We start from the raw sequence: 22,664 nt of genomic DNA on the forward strand, positions 1-22,664 counted from the left end.
GGGTCGTGTTTGTTGACATGTTCAGTGCAACGGAGGGTATATAAATAGTAGCCAGCATTTCCTGGATACTGAAGGGGTGATACTAAGTTGCATGATGGTGACAAACTACCATGCTGTATATATAAAAGGTCAGGCTGTTTTGCGATCCAGCATGCGAGTGGTAACTCAATTCAGCGACAACGACGTTGAGGCTCATTCAACAAGAAATTGGGACGGGCTCAAACAGCCTCTAGAATCTCAGCTCATAAACTTGCCTAGTCTAAATCCTAGGGCTTGCCAAAATGAACAGAGACAGACTCCAACTTGCATGATAAAAGCTTGTTCAAGCTCAGTTCATGTAACAAATGAACCAAGCCTGAATTAGTGTTGTCTAGCTTTCCTTGAGTTCGATTTATCCTTCCATATAACAATCTGAACCTGTACGCATTCTGGCGTTCAACTCAGTATGGCTGAGTTTGAATATAGTTCGATATTATCCCATGCTTAAAATTGTTGAGATTCTGAAGAGGATAGATGAAGAGAACTGAAGAAGAAGATGGAAGAAGAAGAAGAAAGTCTGAAGACTGTCACACCAGTCTGTTCATCTCATTACGTTTATATAGACTTCTTACAGGAGTGGTGGAGCTAAGCTGTTTTAATAACAGCTTGTAACAGAGTCTGTTGGGAGCTGTTGCAATACCAGAATCCCGTTATTATTTGGTTAAGGACATGTGAACGTTTCAGACATGAAACGTAATGGTGTGCCGTTCCGGGGAAGATGCTGTGAACCAGTGCGATGCTCCCAGGAATGGGTGAATCAATACCCCCCCTCAAGCTGAGAGTGCGGGAAGAACTCTGAGCTTGGAACGTAATAGAGAATGCCTGGTTATGGGAAGAGCTTTCGTAAAGATATCTGCGGGTTGATCCTGAGTGCAGATATGAGCAAGGGAAATTTCCTTGGTCTGAACCTTCTCTCGCACGAAGTGATAATCAACCTCGATATGTTTGGTGCGAGCATGAAAAACTGGGTTCGTTGCCAGGGTGAGAGCTGAGATGTTATCACAGCTGAGAGCAGTCGGTGCAGAAACAGAGATCCTGAAATCATGTAGCAGGCGACGAAGCCATATGATCTCAGTTGCTGTGGTAGCAAGGGCTCGGTATTCAGCTTCAGTAGATGATTTGGCCACGGTGGGTTGTTTCTTAGCATGCCACGAGATGAGGTTTGAACCCAGAAAGATGCAGAACCCAGTGGTGGATCGACGATCTGAGGTGTCTCCTGCCCAATCTGAGTCGGAAAAAGCAGAGAGAACTAGAGAGCTTGGTTCATAGTGCAGAGAGTAATCCAGTGTGCCCTTGACATATCTGAGTATCCTTTTCAGCATGTGGAAGTGAACTTGGAGGGGATGATGCATGAATTGACAGATGAAATTTACGGCAAATGAGATATCTGGCCTGGTGATTGTCAGATATTGCAGGGATCCGGCAAGACTTCTGAATTTCTCCGGATCGGAATAGGCTGCAGAATCTTCGGTGAGTTGTGATTTGGTGGGTAGTGGTGAAAGCACCGGTTTGCAATCTGTCATGCCCGCCCTTTGCAGTAGATTGTGAGCATATTTATTCTGGTTGAGGTCGACACCGGACGAAGAGTAAGTAGCTTGAATTCCTAAGAAATAGGAGAGAGTGCCGAGGTCTTTGAGCTTAAACCGATTTTGGAGCTGTAAGATAAGTTTGTGAATGGCAGCGGTATCAGTCCCTGTGATGAGAATGTCATCCACATATACTAGAACATAGATAGCCTCTTCTTGTTGGTGAGAAATCAGGAGTGATGGGTCAGCAGTACTAAATTGAAACCCCAGGTGAATGAGAAAGGAAGTAAAGGTTGCAAACCACTGCCGAGGAGCTTGTTTTAGCCCGTAGATTGCCTTCTTGAGTCTGCATACATAATCACTGCGTAAGGAATCTACGAATCCCCTGGGTTGCTCCATATAGACTCTGTCTTCCAATTTGCCATGGAGAAATGCATTAGATACATCAAGTTGCCGTATAGACCAATTGTGTGTTAATGCCAAGACAATTAGAACTCTAATGGTCGGGAATTTTGCCACCGGACTGAATGTTTCATGGTAATCAATACCATATTGCTGTTTGAACCCTTGAGCTACTAGTCGGGCTTTATGTCTTGCAATAGAGCCATCAGAGTTGTATTTGAGTCGATATGTCCATTTGCATCCAAGAACCAATTTATCCGGGGTCCTGGGTACTAGTTCCCATGTATCTTGCTCAAGTAAGGCATTGAATTCTTGTGACATAGCAGTCCTCCAGTGGGGATCAGTGTTTGCAGAACTGAAGCATGTGGGTTCTGGAGTGGTGACTGAACTGAGCAGAGAAGTGAGCCGTTTGGGTTTTAAGGAACCAGTTTGAAGTCTAGTTATCATATGGTGACGTTTTTGTGGAAGAGGAGGCAAATCTGACACAGGTGAAGGTAGAACAGGTGAAGGTGACAAAGAGATAGAAGGAGTAGGTAGCAGAGGTGGACTGGAGGAAGTAGGTGATGCAGATGCTGTTTCTGAATTGATATTGGGAGGTGTTGTTGAGGGAAGCAATGAAGCTGGAACGAGAAGGGGAGGAGAGAGTGTAGCAGGTGTGGGAGGAGATGAATGCATCATGTGAGAAAATGGAAAAAGAGTCTCATGAAATATAACATGACGAGAGATAATTATTTTGCCTGTTTTTGAGTTATAGCATCTGTATGCTTTGTGTTGAGGGGAGTAACCGAAGAAAATACAGGGCGTGGATCGGGGGGACAGTTTGTTACTTGAGTGTGGTCGAAGCCAGGGGAAGCATTGACAACCAAACGTTCGAAGGAAGTTGTAATCAGGTAGTCTATGGAATAGCAGTTCGTAGGGAGATTGATGCTTGAGTAAAGGAGTTGGATGATTTCTTCACTGCAGAGGAGAGCATACAGTTCATCTAGAGTGATTTGGGAGGGACGAGTACGGATTGCAGTTGCAAATGAATCATAGGATGGTGGCAGCCCATTGAGAACATGAAGAATGACGTCTTCTGGATCTATCTTCGAACCAGCAGCAGTTAGTGCATCTACCTTAGTTCGGATGTCGTTTAAGTATTGAGACATCGATAGATCTAATTTCCTGACATTGTGGAGCTCATTTTTGAGCTGGATGATATGGGACCGTGTGGCAGAGTTCAGTCTGCAATCGAGCACAGCCCAGATTTGGAAGCAGGTATCCAGGTTGATAACATATGGAAGAATAGAGGGAGAGATAATGGAGTTTAATGCAGTTGCTAGAAATTGGTCTGTGAGAATCCATATGTCATATGTGGGAGAAGTTGGAGTTTGTGTGGAGGAGCCATCAAGAAATCCGAAAAAACCGGCTGCTTTGAAGATTCGTGTAACTTGAGATCTCCAAGTGAGAAAATTATCAGATGAAAGGGGAGTTGGTACCAGAGATCGAATTTGATTTAGGAGGAACTTCAGCTTGGGTGGGATTACTTGATCATCCCGAGTATGAGTTCCTTCAGCGATGCCTTCAGCATTAACCGATCCTGGTGAAATCATTGGTAATCTGACTTCCAGGTTAATTGACTGGGCTGACATTGACAATTATGAAGCTCCCATCAGGAAAAGAGACTTGATGGAAAGGGATGGATCTTCTGCTCTGATACCATGTTGAGATTCTGAAGAGGATAGATGAAGAGAACTGAAGAAGAAGATGGAAGAAGAAGAAGAAAGTCTGAAGACTGTCACACCAGTCTGTTCATCTCATTACGTTTATATAGACTTCTTACAGGAGTGGTGGAGCTAAGCTGTTTTAATAACAGCTTGTAACAGAGTCTGTTGGGAGCTGTTGCAATACCAGAATCCCGTTATTATTTGGTTAAGGACATGTGAACGTTTCAGACATGAAACGTAATGGTGTGCCGTTCCGGGGAAGATGCTGTGAACCAGTGCGATGCTCCCAGGAATGGGTGAATCAATAAAAATTCTTAGTATCCGGTGCCAAAAGCTAAGGCCAAAAGTGAAAGAATAAGTTGCCATTTTTGTTCATCCGATTTAAAAGGAATAAAGAGAAATAAGAAGCTAAAAATGCCTGCCGGTTTTTTTTTCTGAAATCTGGGAAAAAATCTCTTCTCCTCAGACTGCATTATTCTAGCGCCAAAAAGATTTTTGACAAAATAAAACTAGAAAATGGGAAGATGCTCAAAACCCTCAAGCATGATAAAGGTGAGACTTAAATCCATATCGCTGGTATAACCGCAAAGGGTTTATTGTCCTTGTGCAAGTCTAGTACATCTATTAGTATTCGATGTATTTGTTATAAAAAAATTATTATGTTTATCTCTCTCTTTCTCTCTGCGCGCGCGAGTGTGGGAGTGCATCGCTTCTTACACATTAAATCATAATATCACAAGCATATGTGCCCAAGCCTAATATTACAAATCATGTATACTTCATGCAATGAACGATAATTTTCTTTAAGATAGTTTTTTAGAATAGTTTCTGGGTATCCTATTGTTAAAAATAAATTTTTGAGAAATATTATAAAATTGAGGATGCCAGTTAATTTATGTAGTTGATAACGTTATTAGTGGTGGGTAAGAACAACTTGGATTGTAGACTCACTAGCTCTTATCCAAATTTTGGCTAGTTTTTCCAATCCTAGTTTTAAGAGAATCTAAAAATAATAAAAAAAAAGAATATGGACTCCACGCCGGGCGCCAGCTCTGTGGGTGGGTGCAACAAGTACCGACGAACCCAGGTGCTGATACCACTGTTGATAGAACGACCATGTACATTCCATTATCCATGTCGTTTGTTGCCTGGTTCTGGACCAAGAAACCATACAACTGGTTGGAGCTCGTACTACTCTTATCAATGGATGATGGATAATGATGAAGCGCCACCCAGTAACATGAGGTGTATTTTATAACAACACATCCGTAGTAGCTCACGAGACCCAAATATTTTATTCGTTGGATCACGAGAGCCATGTACATATAATCACCAAGGAATAGGACACGCAGAGAAAGGACGTCGACGAGATGGGTTTGACAGCAACTCCGCAAGCGGATTTCGTGGCCTCTCTTCCTCCGGCCCAAAAGCCACCACCCTACCATTAAGGTAGTAGCCTAGTGATACTGGACATAATTTCTATCCTTATGATTTTAAATTTAAATCGCTGCGACGTTGATTAAAATATGGCTACAGTCACTGCTCCTTGGTGCCATGGTTCAGATGGGGAGGATTCCGTTCGGCTTTTCGTAATGATTGAAGCTACCAACGTTTTCATTGGTGCCTAATTATTCTGTTCAAGGGTCGCGAGCTTTGGGAGGCATATCACATCAACGAGGGCTTTATTGAGGCATCAACCTCTGTGCCGCGTCCTTGCAGGTCCTGAAAGAAAGGTTATTTTAGTGGAAGAAATTACCAGCACAATTTGCTCTTCCGGACCCTTCATGGGGCACACCAACATGGCTTGTTTCCGTAATGGAGGTCTCTCTCACGCATAAGCACACGCACGCACAGACGCCTTCTCTCGATGGGTTTCTAACTTCTTACTTTGTTTGCCATGCCTAATGATCTTCACAAACCTAATACGGTTAGGAAATAGAACAATATATATATATATATATATATATATATATATATATATATATATATATGCACTGAGAAAAGAATCTAATGTAGTTGAACTAAATATAAGGAGGGTAACTTTACATGCCCTACAGTGAAGAAAAGCGGTGAGTGGTCCAAATATTTTTGAAGTAGATATGTCTTTTCTAATTGTACTGATGAATGTGGCAAAATTTAGGAGAGTATAGTAAAAAAAAATCTAGCAAGAAAATGGTTATTGATATTTCCATGATGAGGATATTTTTCAACATGTAACTCAAGCCATATCTACCTCATGAAACAGAAAGAGTAGCATTCCCTCAAAAAAAAAAGATTAATCTAGATAACACTGTTACAGAAATGGTATCTAGATAACACTGTTCAGTCGACTCTATGAAAAACCCTACACAATTATTTAGTTTAGACCAAGGATCAACTTAGGATAGCTCAGCAGCAGGCAGGCATATTCCTCTCCAGTCTCCACTTAAAAATTGTCCTAAGACAAACATTGGTGGGACCCTTTCTATCATATTTCTCAAAACAATTAACTACTGCCTCAAAGCCTGAACTGCCCTCTGATATCTACCTTCCAAGACTGCCCCATGACTGCATCCCGTAATATTTTTGGACCAGTACAGGTGATTGCATTTTAGGCTCACGGCTATACTATAATTATTCAATCTAAATTAAGCTCAGCCCATCTAAAACCAGATGTGTTCTAAGCAGATCCATGCAATCCAAATTTGGGTTAGATTAGACTTATAAGCAAAAAGCTCCTTAGTTCCATCCATGTAATGGTTGAAGGTCTATTTAGGTCATTGGACATGCAAGCAACCCTGGATAAATTCACTTTGGACGCTAGTTTGAGACTTTTCACACTTTTTTGTCTCAAAGATCTAGTCATATCTGCCACCTCATACATCCAAATCTGTGTCCCCCCAGCAACAGTGAGCTGGAGCCTGGAGGACGATTCCACATTTTGTTGATAGAAATATATATATATATTCCTTTTCCTGGCCCCACCAGGTGGTCCAAATTGTAAGTCATTTTTAAGGTGGGGGCACGGCACTCCCGTAACATGGCGCCTCCTGATGATGCCCGATGGTGACGCCGCGGCCGTCGCAAAAGGTGGAACGGATCTAGTCGATAAACGCCTAGATTTAAGAAAAAGGTCTTCTTTATACGTGGTTCTCCGAGAGCTCACAACTTGTAACCTCTGGGGGGACTAGGGAGTTCCATTCTCCAGCATCAATATTTTATATTTATTGATCATGAAGGTAGATCAACATATTTATTCCCTTAAAAAGGTTTGATCAATTACTTCTTTTTTTTCTTTAGGGGATGACTACTCAAATTACAGTCAATACACATTTTGGTACATCTAGTAATTATAAACATTGCCAACAAGTTGGTCGTCCACAAGTTTGTACATTCTCTCTGTGATCATCTCCTAGTGCTGTTGCAATTACTCTTTATATTAGATACATGGTGAATGATAAGTACCAAATGGAATAGTTTCTTTTCAGAGAACGAGAGAGGTTTTAGGCCCCCACCCAATTTATAACGATAATAGATTTTATAATGATATGGGCAGGACATCCATAATTTTCACATGGATTTCGAAAAGCAACATTATGCCAGCACGTATATCTTTTTCTTGGCTTCTGTTATGCATGGCCATCTATCTTTAGGAGAAGAAATTTCATACTTGATTTCTTTGTTTGTAATTTTCCTTTGACACACCTTATTGGCACACACGAAACATCTCGATAGGCATTTATTTTTTGTCGAACTAAGAACTAAGCATGAAAATTAGAGTATAAGTTTTCAAATTATTTTTATTTTTTATTCCCCTTTGAACAACTAATTTTCTCTGTATTGGAGTTCAGAACCAAATTAAAAGATGACAATAATATTTTTTATTCTTTGAAATCTCTGATAATATATATAGGTAAAGAGAATAGTTATTTAAACTGCTACGCTTACTATGAGAATCAAACTCCAAGTTGTGCCTATGAAGCTCCGCCTTGTACATGTTGCTCATCGCTAAATGATATATGTACATATGCCAAACCATATTGAAGAATATAACTTTGACTTGTTCCTTTTCATAAAAAACAAGAAGTCAAATCAATCCCAGCCTTTAATAGCTTACGCTGATTATGATATTTCAATGTGTCTCCTTGCTATCAATTAGAAAAAAGAGCCTAGAACCTCCATTTGGAAATAGATCACCATAACCTGACCAGCCAAATTCAAATTAGGTTGCTGAGTTAATTCACTAATTAAGCTTGAAAATAGTAGGTCTAGTTAGCTGAGCAAAAATCTTGAAATCTATCAAACATTACATCCTACTTAAGGCCTATTTGGATATTTCTACAGCATTAGGCTGAAAATTCCTATAGGATTCATCGAACGGGCCATTCATTTAAGTATGGTTCTGTATCGACTAAATACAGCCCAAGTCCTACAGCAAGAGAAAAAATAGATCTCTTATATCAACAATACCATCCAACCCAAGTTCTGCGGAAAGATAAAAAGAAATCACTCAGCCCATTGATTTTTTTTTCCTTCTTGCAGCCCAAAGGCTAAGATCTGAGCAAGACTTGAACAAATTCTTATAAAATGCAAGTTAGATCGGCCAATAGTCCTAAGTTTTAAAGAATTTTCAGTCTAAATCTGTAAGAATATCTAAATAAGCTCTTAATGAAAACTCTTTGTTTGCAATGGATCTAAATCGCCCCATGCATAGATAGCTAAAATGGGCAGTGGACCCTCAATGACCCGAGTTTAAAAGATAGCCCTTATCACTAATTATTATTTAATGCGATGTCTTAAGGAAAAAAATTGTTGAACTCCTTATTCTAACTTTAGGTCACTTGTTTTTTTCCAACTTATTAGAATGTCACAGGTCGTAGATATTTCAAAGAAGTGGTTTGGCCTGTATCTTTTCATGCATGATACAGCTTTTTAGTGAATGAAAGCAGACGGTGCCATGAATGATGAATACTTATCTATCATGCAGGAAACAACTATTAGTTCAGTTGATTGGCATCTCTCTACTAAAGATTTGCTTTTGGAGGAGGTTCAAGATTCAAATCTTAAGTTCAATGGAACATCTTATCAAAACCTGGCTAGTCAAGCCTAGATAAGTAGAGAAATATCAGCCATGCTAGTTATGAGTAGAGAACATAATATCACTGGTGAAATTTGTCGTGACACATGCCATAAGGTTAAACTAAACTAACATGACTCGACACAGAATCATAGACTCGAAACAATGAGACTAATAACGTAATTGGCAATACAATAATGGTAATCTTTCCTAAGAAACACAATAATGTCAATTAAACTCGAGAATCACATGTCACTCGAGATGTGGCATCATTTCGACTGGTGAGTTCTGGCGCCTATCGAAATAGGCCCTATCAGTAGCTGAAAAGGCCAAATAAGTGGGGACTAACGGGCATTTTTGTAAATCATCTATCAGATCTGTCCCAAGAGGCCGTGGGGGGCCGCTACCCAATCAAGATGGCACAATATACTCGTTCTTATCATGAGCCAACTGTTCTGATATCAGTCTAAATCACCTAGAGATGTTGCTTAGAGCACCCAGCTGGTTAATTCTCTCATTAATTAAAAAACACATGTTAACAATTAGAGCCATCACTAGAACAGCCATGTACCTATTGCACCATCGCACCAAAACTTCACCTTATTGGTGTCTATTTGGGTCCGATGGCTCAACCAGTGTAGAGCTATTAAAGGAGTGGGGATGTTCGTAGAATAGATTATGAAGTTTGGGCGCTTGCTCAATTAGTGGACAAGCTGGGGAAGCTAGCTTTAACTAGCCCGAGTTTGGCTTGATTAAACTCGAATTATAAATATATCAATAATTTATATATTTTACGTTATTTTAATTATTATCTATATATAAATATTATTTATATTTTAAATATCAATTATTAAATTCATATAGAATGCAACGTAGTACAACCATAAGATTGAAATATAATTAGAACGATTAACTTAAATTATATAAATGAAAAATCTTGAAAGATCTCAAGCCATGATGAGATCTCTTGACAACATGGTATTAGAAGAAATTATTAGTTGGACTGGGTCTACCAACTTAACGGTAGATTGGTCCAATCAAAGAGCGCCACATATCACAGTAAAAAAAGGAATGGGAAGAGTGATAAGAATCGGGCAGTGATCTCCACTCATGATATCCAATTGATGTTGATTGAGATTGCATTCAAGGATCTAGATTTGAATCTAGGGTTGGAGGTAATGGGGGTGCTGGCAATGTGCTCACTAATAGAGGGAGAGAGTGCGAAAGTGGCAGGGCAGCCAGAGAGGCTGAAGAAATTGGTGGAGGTGACAAATTAACATCGTTTATGGAGGTATGAATTAATGCGACCATTGTGTTGAAGGTGATGGTGATCGGGATACGACTGTTGGAGGCATGGGCGGTGGTGGAGGAATGGAGAGGGTGATGGAGGAGCTGATGGAGAGATTTAAGGGAGCTGGATGTAGGTGTGCCGGCAGTAGAGCATGGGGCTGCAGAGCAAGCGCTAGCAATAGTGTAGCCGCTGTGTCGGATAGAGGGTGGAAGGGAGGCACCGGTAAAGCTCATTTTTTTATTTAAATAATATATGATAATTTTTTATGGAACTAGTCTGCCATCGAGCTGGTTGATTCGGTCCAACTAATATTTTTTTCTAAATTGGCTAGGTCTTAAATGAGTTAGCCTAGGCTGGGGACAGCCCGGGCACCAGGTACGGTGATAGAGACCCAAGCCGGTGTCTCCAATTTTGTTCCTGGCTTGCAAATACATCTCTCAACCAGGGGTAAATTGGGAGCCATCTCTTGCATCATTATCTCTCTCTTGAATCTTCCTACGAGTCTGTCGCCGATGCCAAAAGGAAGCCAAAATGGATGCCAAAAAAGCTGTATAAATATGACGTTCCCACCCTTTTGAGACGGACCCTTCTCTCTCCCCCGCCCCCCCTTCTACTGCCATTTCTGGAGAGCTCCAGAGCCCGTAGTAAGTCCACTTTGGAGTCCCTTATTTCTTCTGCCTTCCCTCTTTGCTTTCTGACTCCTAATCTCTATCTCAAAGCTCTCCAACCTGCGGTGCCATTTTCCTCTATACCACTCTAATCAGATCCCGGGCCATAGAAAGCATTGTTCCTATCTACTTTATCGCCATCGCGCCACCAAGCCCTTGATTTTTCTTTTTTTTTTGATTTTTTTTTCTCTTTTCCCTCTAAATCATTCAAAATCTTTCGTTCTGTTATTGCTGGGTTCTCCTTTGGTTGTCTTTTATTCATTTTTAATTTAATGTAAGTAACAATGGTTTTCTTTTATTTATTTATAGAAGGAAGAGGAGGAATGAAGAACTCGGTGTTGGGCCGAGACCTCTTTATTGACAGCGAGGGGGAAGAAGACGATGAGGTCGTCGACGAGGAGGAGATGGGGAAGGATCGACTGGAAGAGGAGGACAGCGACGAATCGGACGGCTCGGATTCGTCGAGCCCGCGGCTCAGCAGCAGGCCCAGCTCCTACAACACCACATGGCCGCAGAGCTACAGGTACAAACCAGTCCACCCTCCGATCACGATCCGACCGTCCGTATTATTTTTTTGGCTTCTGGCTGTCGGATCTCGATCGGGCGGTCTAGGGTAGGTCGGAACGCGGCGTCTCGATGCCGTGTTGGAAGAAATTATGTTTGCTACGCATTTAATGCCGTGATTTCTTTGATGTCTTTAATATTATTTTGGATAATATATTTGGATTTTGGAGTTGTGAGGACGGGAAAGGCAGGAGCGAAAATGGCGTCTTTGTCTTATTGTAGACCTGGATATTTTAATTTGGGCGCAATAATGGAGGAGAGATCTGGGGATTTGGAAATACTTTGGCCTTACGGGCAATAGTTTTGGGATAGTTGAATTCTTTTCAACAAACAAGTAAAATTATTTAAACTCAGGTAAATACCAGATTTTACCAACTTTACCGGTTAGTACCATTAGAGCTTAGGATTTATAAAAATTGTTGAATTACTAATAATTTTTTTTAGAAAAATAAATGTCCCCTAGTTTGATGGGGTCAAGAGGACAAAACGCAGGTAGAAAGCATATGTTTCAAGTGTATAAGTAGCTGTACAGTTTATGCCATATATTGATGATATTCAAAGGAAAAAAAAAAAAATCTTATGATTCAAAACTTGCTAGAAATCTTAGGAGATTTTAGAAAATAGAAGAATATATTTAATAATATATCATTGACAAATATAAACTGCATCTTTGTTTAGTTTGAGAGTTTACTGAAAAGCTGAGAGATAAAGTACATACACACACTGTTTATTGGCAGCTTACTTTGATGATAAATCTATGGCTAGTTTTTTTATTACAACTATTTGATGAATAAATCATTGAATCCCATGGTATTCACGACTATAGGGACTCATGCCATGCTTCATGTATATTCGCAAATTGGCCCTATTTGTTTGTAAAATTTGTTCGCACCAGCAAAATCATGAAACTTCAGAGTTTCCTTAAACCATCTCTATCTATTTGAGAGGATGGAAGACAAGCCCCACAAATGATATGATTCAATACATAGTTGATGAGTCTTACAAAGAATATATGTTGGATTAATGCTAAATTAGTAGCATGCATGATGGAGTGACATAACTAAAGGTAAACAGAACAATATAAAAAGATGCAAGCTTGGAAGGTGAGGATTATTTTGGTTGGTGCAGCAGTGAAGGCAAATTATTTAAGAAGAAAATGATCTTGATAAAGGAGCATCATGGTCATGACCAAAGCGAAGCTCTTATTTGAAAATACTAGCTAGTATGCTTTTAATTTAATGTATTTAGATTGTAATTGGTTGTGATCGCATACAAAATATGTGTAAGCTTATCTACATCCATATTTTAATCATCCTAGATAATGTAAAATACAATTGATCCAATTACATCATTCTCAGCCTACATGATCATTCAAATTGGATTTTTCTTTTCTTTTTCTAGGCAATCCATGGACATGTATAGCAGCGTTACACCACCGACAGTAGGGTTTTTGGGCACCCCTACACTTAGCAGATTGTCAAGTTCCTTCATCACTTCTTCCTTCCGTGGGAAGCACACCCCAGAAATCATCACCTCACTAATTAAGCCCCTCTTAGCCACCTCCGCAGCGGATCAACAACATGAAGTAGAAGAAGAAAGGAAGAGCTCTCATTCACTTCTACTCCCTCCTCCAATCCAAACAAGGAGGTCATCTGCAAAAAAGATTCACAAAGTCTCCCATGAGTTGCCTATCTCACGCCAATGCTCCTATGGACAAGCAGTGCTCAATGGTATGTATTTCTATTTGCCATCTCCATCATTATTAGTTGCATTGAAGCAGACCTTACACATTAGATTTAGAGATATCTTAAGGACATTTAGAAAAATCATTGTTTTCAAGTAAAAAACATTATAATTTTTTTTGATTTAACAAAAAATTAATTGAATTAGGTGTTCCTTTCAGAGATTATTAAGCAATTTACCATGTTATACCATAACCTTGAGAAGGAGACAAAAGAGCTAGCCGAATTAGTTTGTAAAATGTGCTTTTTTTTTTTGTGGTAAAATGGTATGATTGCACTATTCGACAGTAGATACAACCAGAATACGGTAGCACGTGTCATGTGCCTTTGAAAACTATAAATAATTTATATAACAGTAGCACGGTTTCCCCTAGACAGGAATAGGGTAGGCGAGCAATGAACTTGGTTACACATAGCGATCAAGTTCGTAGATCCGGAGCATCAACTAGGTCCGAGTTTTTTTATTTTTTATTCCACATAGGACAAATTATGCGGGATAGGATAGGGAGGTCCGGCATCTCGTCCTAGTCATACTGCGTATAAGTCCAAACTTGGCGATTGGTGACGGGATGGCAATAAATTAGGACGTCAACAGTTAGTTTAATAGTAATAATGTTTATTCAGAACCGTCTGATTAGTGGGTCACACATCCGGGCGCTCGTGACGCGGCAAATGGCTGGCGTTTAGAGTTGAGGATTGCTGATTTGGTCGGGGATAGGATAAGAACGGTGTCCTGCACTGCGGGTCCCCAGACGGGAGAAGAATGTCTGGATGGGATATGGTATCCCTCTGAAGCTAATATTACGCTGCGACAGGACAACACGACTATTAATGAGACAAGGTGGCACATGGCTTGTGACTCAGCTTCTTGTTGGCTTCTTGTTGGTTGGTGATGGAATGGGGCTGGCGAGCCTCCGCTTCTAGTGATGCCAATCTTTTTGTCTCAAATAGGGAGAATTCTAATCATGCGAGTGTTTACTAAATTACTTGAATCTATGGGCGTTGATGTCAACCTACTTGGATGACACCTGTTGGTACATCTTAATCAAGTGATATCAGGATTAGGTGGCAGTAGACCAAGTTAATACGATATGTATGAGTTATATACAACTAGATTAGCATTATCTAGATGCTCACAATTTTCTGAAATTTGGACTACTGTGTTGCATCTAAATCACTCCCCGAATAATTGTTGCTGTATGCCCTGTATGAGATTGGAAGCAACTATTGAATTTCAAATGGTTTTTTATTTTATGAATACCCTTCTAAAAATTCAAATTTACGTGAATACCCTCTTCAAATTTATATTTATTTCTGTATTCTCATAAAATATTGTTTCACACAAATGTCCCGAATATAACAGTTGTTCTAATACCGTTAATAAAAACCATATTTACTTTAATTAAAAATAAATAAAAATTTGAAATTACTTTTTTATTCTCCATCGCGATTGTCTTATAAATGGTTCTTTTTGCACATCTACCCATTAAAAATATTTTAGTCATTTTAATTTGAAATCGTTAATTTTTTAACGATATTAGATCGCTTAAGAATATATGCAGAAATAAGAATAAAAAAAGGGTAGAATAGCAAAACAAGTGTTTTATGAGGGTATACATGTAAATATTAATTTTGGAAGGGTATTCATGCAAAAAAAAAATCTAATTTAAAATAGATGATTTAGTAGAACACAAACATCTTAAATAGAAAAATGTATATAATTGATCTGTGGCTTCCTAATTTGTTCACTCACTATGCGACGAAGTTGACGCAATATAGATTGCCGGTGGATGACCATCATAGGAGTTATATGCTACGGTGTGTTACCTTTCTGTGTGAGAGCCATATGTTAACCTCGCACTACCCATATGATCATTTGGTTAGGTTATTAAGTTTTGATCATTATGCCCAGATCAAGCTCATATTTAAGGTTAAGTGCACTTGGCTAGGCTGGTCAAATTATTAATCGCTACGACCAAGACACTACATGTTTGAAGCCCAAGCCCATGAGACTTGATCCCAATTCTCTTAGCATATAGTTACTGCTAACCATCTTCCTTTATAAGGAAAGAACCATGAGAGCTTCCGTTGCTCGTTTTGTTGTCAATTGTTGCATCTTGTTCTAGTTACCAATGATGCAGATAATCTCAATGACTTACAATTCCTTATAAGTTCAATTCAGAATATATTGATGTAAGTTTTACGTACGTAATATATATAATGAAACAATTGGTTTAGAACTATTATCTAATTTCAGTTAGCATGCAGAATTGGATTACACTCGATAGCTTTATTCAAAAAAAAAGAGGAGGAGAAAAAGGAAAAAAACTAAAGTTCTTGTTAGTATGTTGACCTTTACAAGATGCTTTGCTCCTTATGATTAGGAATCAATGTTCTTTGTGGGGTTGGGATCCTTTCGACGCCTTACGCCATGAAGGAAGGAGGCTGGATGGGGCTCTCTATACTGCTCATATTTGGAGTGCTTGCATGGTACACTGGGATCCTACTGCGCTACTGCTTGGACAGTGAGCCGGGCCTGGAGACGTTCCCAGATATTGGCCAGGCCGCATTTGGCACCACAGGCCGATTTGCTGTCTCTGTGAGTTCTCCCTATCCTATTCTTCATTCCTTTATTGCATCATTTAGAATTTTGTTTGATCTAACCCAGGGTACTTTCTGTGTTCTTACTTTGTGCAGATTATACTCTACCTGGAACTGTACGTAAGTACAATTAAACTTCCTGCATATTTATGTCTAAGAGGCAGTTTCTTACCTATTATCTCTTAAGACAAGATGTAGAGTGTAAAGTGGCACCACCTTATGGATGGATTATGGATAGAAGAAGACAATTATGGTCAATCTTGGCCTTACACTACTTGTGTTGGTCAAATTTTTCATCAGTTGGTGTTAAGGAACTAATACTACTTGTCTCTAGACCAAAAAGTAATTACATGCACTAGAAGAAGAAACTCTGAAATCTCTAAATCTTTAGGCGTTGGAAAAAAAGGGTTCAGCTTCATTTTGAACTTGTTCTAAGAAGTAAATGCTATCAACAAGTTCTGCTGCTGTCCTCTTTTCACTGGAGAAAATCCTTTCATTTCTCTCTATCAAGAGTAACCAACATACAGCTGAAGCCAAAGTAATCCGTTCATCTCACAATTTGGTGTTTCTTGTGTTTCATTTGATGACGAAATTGTTCAATTCTGCTGATACTTTATTCTTTGAACCATCAATGAAGTGGTATCTTATTTCGTAAGTTCCTGTTAGGATGCCTTAATTTGTCTTACCCAAGAATTTAGTGCTAGTTAGAGGCTTAGCATCAGGTTGAGTGACAGTCATAATGGAAAAATGTTTCCCGGCCAATCCTCATACAGAAAGAAACCCTACTTCCAGATTATACCATAATCCTACTGTGTATTGCACCAACCACATGAATTGCATCAATCTTCTCTTGCCACATGGTATGGGAATGGTCCGGTGCTTCTTTTTGGTGCAAGGGCTGAGCCCCAAGCATTACTTGTCCCAAAAATTTTCGACTCGACTAGATCACACTGTGATACAGAGAGCCAAACCCGCATGATGGATAGGATTTTCTGATTAATTATTAAATGTTAAGGCTCAAGAAGGAACCTGCTGGTAGTCCAATCTGGCCCACTGTCTGTTCGAGGCCATCCATGGTTATGAAACTAGGCAAGGGACACTAAGTAATCTCATTTTGTGCTGATGTGTGAGGCCCCAATCTGCGCAGAATGTGGGGTCCTAAAGACATAAACTCAGCAAAATCCCACATTACATGACTTGTGGCCTTCTTTTTGTATGACACTTGATATTGGGCAGTTGAAACATCTTCAGCAAGTATTAAAAGGCATTACTAAACTAGGATAGTAGTGTGCTTAAGCTAATAAAATTTTTGTGTTCTTGTTGACTATTTACATAGCCTGTGACTTTCCATCCTAGATTTGATTTTGTGGGATTTGTTTATTTCTAGTAACTGAAGTAAAAAAATGACCCTAAATCCAGCAGGTTTATAATTTTATGTTGGATTATGTAAGAGCTGAAGTTTAATTTTTTCTTACTCTTGGTTTTGCAGGCTTGCTGTGTTGAATACATCATACTAGAGAGTGATAATCTATCTTCATTGTTTCCCAATGCACACTTAAATATTGGTGGGCTGCATCTAAGTTCTCATCCACTCTTTGCCATCATGGCCACTCTCGTCGTCCTCCCTACTACTTGGCTTCGAGATCTAAGCCTACTTAGTTACATATCAGGTCAGACTGCACACAATTAGACTTTTATGTTAGGTTATCCTTACATGTTGGTCCAGCCGCTCAGAATCAAAAACAACCAAGCTTGTGATGGAGAATTTAATAAATGATTTAATTCTTTTTTGCCGAACGAAAAAAAAGTATTTAAAATGATGTTGTTAATCTAGAAAAATATCAACTGTTTAAAAACAATAAACTCTCTGCAGATTGATTATTTTCAGGGTGTTATTTTGTGGCTCTGACCTTTTTTTTTTTTTTGTAATAAAGAAGACCGACATGCTTAGAATCACCACTTGCTATGATGTCGTTGACCTGTTTGTGAGTGGTTTTGTGAAGTTTGTGCAAGAATAATCCAAATAATACCCATGAGTTTCTGGAGATCAATTTCATTATTTAATATGCATTAAGCATTATACATGTTGTTTGTTTAGTTTCAAAATCAACAGCAACTTTATTTCTTTAGTGGTGGAAATAAACTCAGGAATCTTTACTGCCTTGAGTGAGGATTCTTTAGATTCTTTCCCCCTCTTTTTTTATGGTGAATCATGCAAGAGTTTTCCTCTCTCAGCTGTTTCTACATATTTATTTAAGCACAGATGGCACTTAGACTTCGATCTAAGTGACAAACATTTGTCATCAAACCCATATAGATTTGGTTTTTATCCAACATATGAAAGATGCAATTTAATCTAATCGCATTTCTATTATTTACATGTTTGACAGCTGGAGGAGTTATCGCATCTTTGCTGGTGGTCTTTAGTTTGTTTTGGGTTGGTTTAGTGGATCAAGTTGGCTTTCGACATGGTGGAACTTCACTAAATCTCTCAGGGATTCCAATTGCTGTTGGGTTATATGGATACTGCTACTCAGGCCATGCAGTTTTTCCAAACATATATTCCTCTCTAAAGAAACCTAACCAGTACCCATCAGTTCTCTTCACTAGGTAAGTGGCTTTCGATCATATATTTTTCAGCTTTATGCATGGATTGCATGAACATCAGTGTAATATTTTAGCATGAGCATACTGGGAGATACAATTCAAATCATACTTCGTAAAATATGTTTGCAGTTTTGCAATTTGCACCGTGATGTTTGCTGGAGTTGCTGTCATGGGCTACATCATGTTTGGGGATTCCACATTATCTCAGTTCACACTCAACATGCCCCATAATCTGGTGGTTTCAAAGGTCGCCGTGTGGACTACGGTAATAATGAAAATGCCAATGGCATGATAATATTTTCCTTTTTCTTCTAAATGTTGATGCTTCACAACTTCAAAAGATTCATTACGTAAAAAGTCATGGTGTCTTTAGTTTGTTGAGACCAAGGGAGGCTAGGCAGTTTTCTATGTGATCAACAGAGAGAATGCTTTGAGGAATATTAGGGGTTAATCTTACTGTTATTTACTTTGCTTAGAAAGCATCAGGTTCTGAAAGCATATATTTGGTTCATGAGGATAGAATCTATGGGTGTTTAACTTCCATTTGACTTGTATTCACCAATCAATGGATCACAAATAACTGTTTGGTGAAATTTACGGTGCAGAACACCTGTAGACTGGGTGGTTTACATTTATAACTTACCTAATTGATTGTAGTAACTTTTAAAAAAAACTTGAACTAAAAGCAATTAATAAATTCTGATTGTATAAACATTTTAATGGCTGTCCTTGCATATGATGATTGATCAAAAGCAAATGATTTGTCGATCCTGAATTCTTCACTTTTTTGAGCTGCTATTTATAATTAGCAACTTATTTATCATGATATTATTTCTGTTGCAGGTGGTGAATCCGTTGACCAAATATCCTTTATTTGATTGTTTCATTTGTCCTTCTTGGGGAGAAGACTGTCAAAGCAACTTGCAGTATTACACCCCCATCTTGAGTGAGCCAAAAAAATTATATTTCTCCAGTAACTCCTGAAAATTATGTTAGAAAACTTCTCAATAAACTACAACGCTTTTATGGGAGATGCTATGGAGCACCCATTATGTGCACACAGAAGGATCCTTCTGCCCATTTTTGCTGGCTTGGCAATTTCACATCAAACTACCCTTGTTTTGTGCTAAGTCTTGGAACTTATACGAATCCCCTCATGCCACATAGTAGGAGTACATTTGGTGTGCATAAAACAGGATCCCAAAGCATAACTCTGCTTTTATTGTTGGCCATGATCTTAGCTGAGAAAACAAACTTAATGATAAGATTCATGTTATTTGTAGTTGGTTAGCCTCTACTAGAGAATTGCATCAGTTTCAAAAGCTTTTTCCCCCCTTGGTGAGCAGTCTGAAAGATTTAAGACTGAGAAAAATGTAGCAGATGTAAAAGTGGAAGGCTAGAAATTGTGGCATAAATTTTTTCAGTAAGTTCAATGCTCTGACCATGGAAAGGTGTCAACTGTTAGGATATACTCAACTGTATGATAAAGAATCAAATATGCATTTATCTTATGATTCAAATCCTACAGTCTCACAAAAATATGTGCAGCAAAATTCTAGATGATAATTAATGAACTTGATATTTCACGAGTCTTGAAAAAGAAAAAGAGGAAAAAGATATTTAACAACAGGAGTTATGTTTCCTTAACCAGTGATCACATACGCATTGACCCTGACTCCAATGGCATTGAGTTTGGAGGAGTTGATACCAGCAAACCATCTAAAATCTCACATGTATGCAATCATCATTAGAACAGCTTTGGTGTTCTCCACCTTGTTTGTGGCACTTTCAGTCCCTTTTTTTGGTAAGTTTATATCATCCCTGTTTCTCCTTGATACACTGGCAATTTGATCTTTCTATTAAGTGTTTAGTACCTCTACATACTGTGTACTGTAATTCAAGATTGGACACCACTAGTAATTTAATTTATAGGTTCTTTAGTTTTATGACCCTCTAAAGAACTATATTTCTGCATCTAAATGTTTTAGAATTTTGTCAACTAATAAAAAGACATTTCTTTATATAGTAATCCTATTTTATCAGCTATACACTGTACACTAAGCACGTATATTTGTGTCCTCATATCTCAATTGCGTTATCAGGTCTGGTGATGTCTCTAATTGGTTCCATGCTCACCACGCTTGTAGTAAGTTCCCCATTTTCCACTTAGCTCTTCTTATAATAGGTCATCTTGATATTTTGGCAATGCTAATAATATGTTGTTGCAGACTATGATTCTCCCTAGTGCTTGCTTTGCTAATAATATGTTGTTGCAGACTATGATTCTTCCTTGTGCTTGCTTTTTGGGCATTCTCAGGGGTAAGGTGACCTGGACTCAGGTAAAACATTGTAAAAATTCCTAATTAATCTCTAGAATTCATGCTAACAGAACCCCTTTTTTGATATATGTACAATTAATTTGATGGATTACATTTTTGCCTTGCATTAATTAACTGAAGCTATCCATGTTCAGTCAAAACAACCAGCCCCTCTCCCCTGAATTTTGATCTATAAAAATTTCTTGTCATGACATACATAACAATGCAATGATAATTTTCAATTCAATTCAACTTCTTAGAAAACAAAAACAACATCTGAATCTTGAATTGACTTAATTTGTTCTTCGGTCATTGCATGCAAATGTAAATCTACAACTGAATTTGAGGTTTTATTTTCAGTAACCCCCCCCCCCCCCCCCCCCACCACCAAAAAAAAAAAAAAAAAAAGAAAAAAAGAAAAAAAATGGCATCAAACTCTTTTAGTAGTTTCCATGGGTTTTGGCATAAAATACACCCTTTTAATGGACATAGTCCTTTTAGATGAGTTCTTTTTTCCTTTAAACAGATACATTTGTATCGGTTTTTTTAATTTAAATCAAAACTCTGCATGACATTCTTACCACGTAAATAATAGATATATTAAAAATATTTAAATAAGTGAAAAAGATATATTTATTTATGTAAAAGAATTTATATAATTCTATCAGTTTGAGTAAAACGTAACTGAGCTTTAGGGACATATTTTATGGAGCTGGTGAGTAAAAAATTAGGTTTTTTTCATGAAATTGAATTTGTATCATTATATGATTATTTTTGGAACTCCATCAATGTAATGTCCTTAGCACCACACTTTAAAATATCATATGTGCACTTGAATGGGGAAAATATGTTAAAATTGATGTGCCAGGTCATGAAGGGAGATGCAGCTCCATGTGTGACTTGATTTTCAGAATAGCAATTTGGATGTTGAAGTTAGCCAAAAAGTATTGACCATAAAAAATATGTCAAACATTCTTAGTGAAAAACATAGAAAACAATGCCGGCATATTTCTCTTATTTGAGAACCACTCATCTTATTGTAACTGCATGCGCAAGTACTCTTTTTTTGTATGTAAAATTTTATTTACATTGTCTTTACAAACTCTTGCTAATATTCAATTTATGGTTGCACAGTATATAGTTCCACAGCTTGTTTTAGACATTAATCATTTCCATTTTAATAACCTACCAATATTTATTATAATATGTGAAGAACGATTAAGACGCTGATCATCAAATTCTTTTAGATTATGTCTAACCCACTGGTATATGATATTAGCATCAGTCTTGCTGCATCATTAAGATATCACAGTAAACACGTCATGCCATCATAGTGATATTTAACATATCGGTGAAAAGTTAAGACATTTATATAAATGTCTTTGTACATTAAGACCTTCATAAATGATCATTATGCATAGTCATAACCATTTTACCATCTATGTATAGAATGAAACTTAACATTTCTTCATGAATGATGATCAAGCGAAAGTAGAAAGTAAATGATCTGTAAGTTTCTATGGCAATTTTCACTATATAATGTCAATGATTTTTCTTTTTTAATTTGCAGGTATCATTGTGTATATTTATTATCACAGTAGGAGTCCTCTCCTGTACCTTTGGCACATTCTCAGCGCTATCCAAGATAATTCAAAGTTTGAGTTGATCTTTTGTTTGTCATATGAAGATTGTACCCAGTGGCTTTCAATCATGTTATATTTGTTTATTGTATTTTTTATTTTTGTTTTTCTTATAAATTAGGTGTGGGGATCCTTATTTGTGTTTTAGTCTGAAGAAATAAATTCTACAAAATTTCCTTACCAATACATACTATTATGTGATCTCCATGACTTTGAATACTCTAAAGTGAGATTATTTTGATGATCCTTCAAATTTTACTCCAATGATATATTTTGCATTAAAACTTTTTGCTTATAATGTGTGGTTTAGAATAGTTGTTACTCCTTGTATACTTTTTCAATGCTACAATGTAGTAACAAGAAGATCTGCAAAGATCATTTAAGCTCAGTTCTTTAGGATCTGCAATAACCGAATCATGTCTCTACAAGTTCTTTAGGATCTGCAACAACCGAATCATATCTCTACAACAATCCTCTAACTTCTTAGATCTGTATTTTTAAATT

General features: G+C 38.0%; 1 protein-coding gene across 4 annotated transcripts; it reads left to right on the forward strand.

Moving 5' to 3' along the window:
• Positions 1-10,386: 10,386 nt before the first annotated feature.
• LOC103724098 (amino acid transporter AVT1C-like) lies at positions 10,387-22,344 on the forward strand. 4 transcript variants are annotated; one of them, XM_017846875.5, is made up of 13 exons: positions 10,387-10,664; positions 10,998-11,211; positions 12,654-12,982; positions 15,379-15,593; positions 15,692-15,715; positions 17,085-17,265; positions 17,986-18,205; positions 18,332-18,467; positions 19,046-19,065; positions 19,861-20,006; positions 20,305-20,348; positions 20,431-20,541; positions 22,091-22,344. In XM_017846875.5, the coding sequence occupies exons 1-13, from the start codon at positions 10,556-10,558 to the stop codon at positions 22,184-22,186; spliced, it is 1,845 nt and encodes a 614-aa protein (XP_017702364.4). In that variant the 5' UTR covers positions 10,387-10,555; the 3' UTR covers positions 22,187-22,344. The 4 variants fall into 4 exon arrangements, with proteins under 4 accessions (XP_017702364.4, XP_008813474.4, XP_026656167.4 ...); XM_008815252.6 differs by having other exon boundaries at positions 20,479-20,541; XM_026800366.4 differs by lacking the exon at positions 19,861-20,006 and having other exon boundaries at positions 19,046-19,148.
• Positions 22,345-22,664: the final 320 nt, after the last annotated feature.

Source organism: Phoenix dactylifera, chromosome 6 (genome assembly GCF_051530095.1).
Source record: "Phoenix dactylifera cultivar Ajwa chromosome 6, Ajwa_hap1_PhDact_Kaust_v1.1, whole genome shotgun sequence".
Lineage (NCBI taxonomy): Eukaryota > Viridiplantae > Streptophyta > Magnoliopsida > Arecales > Arecaceae > Phoenix > Phoenix dactylifera.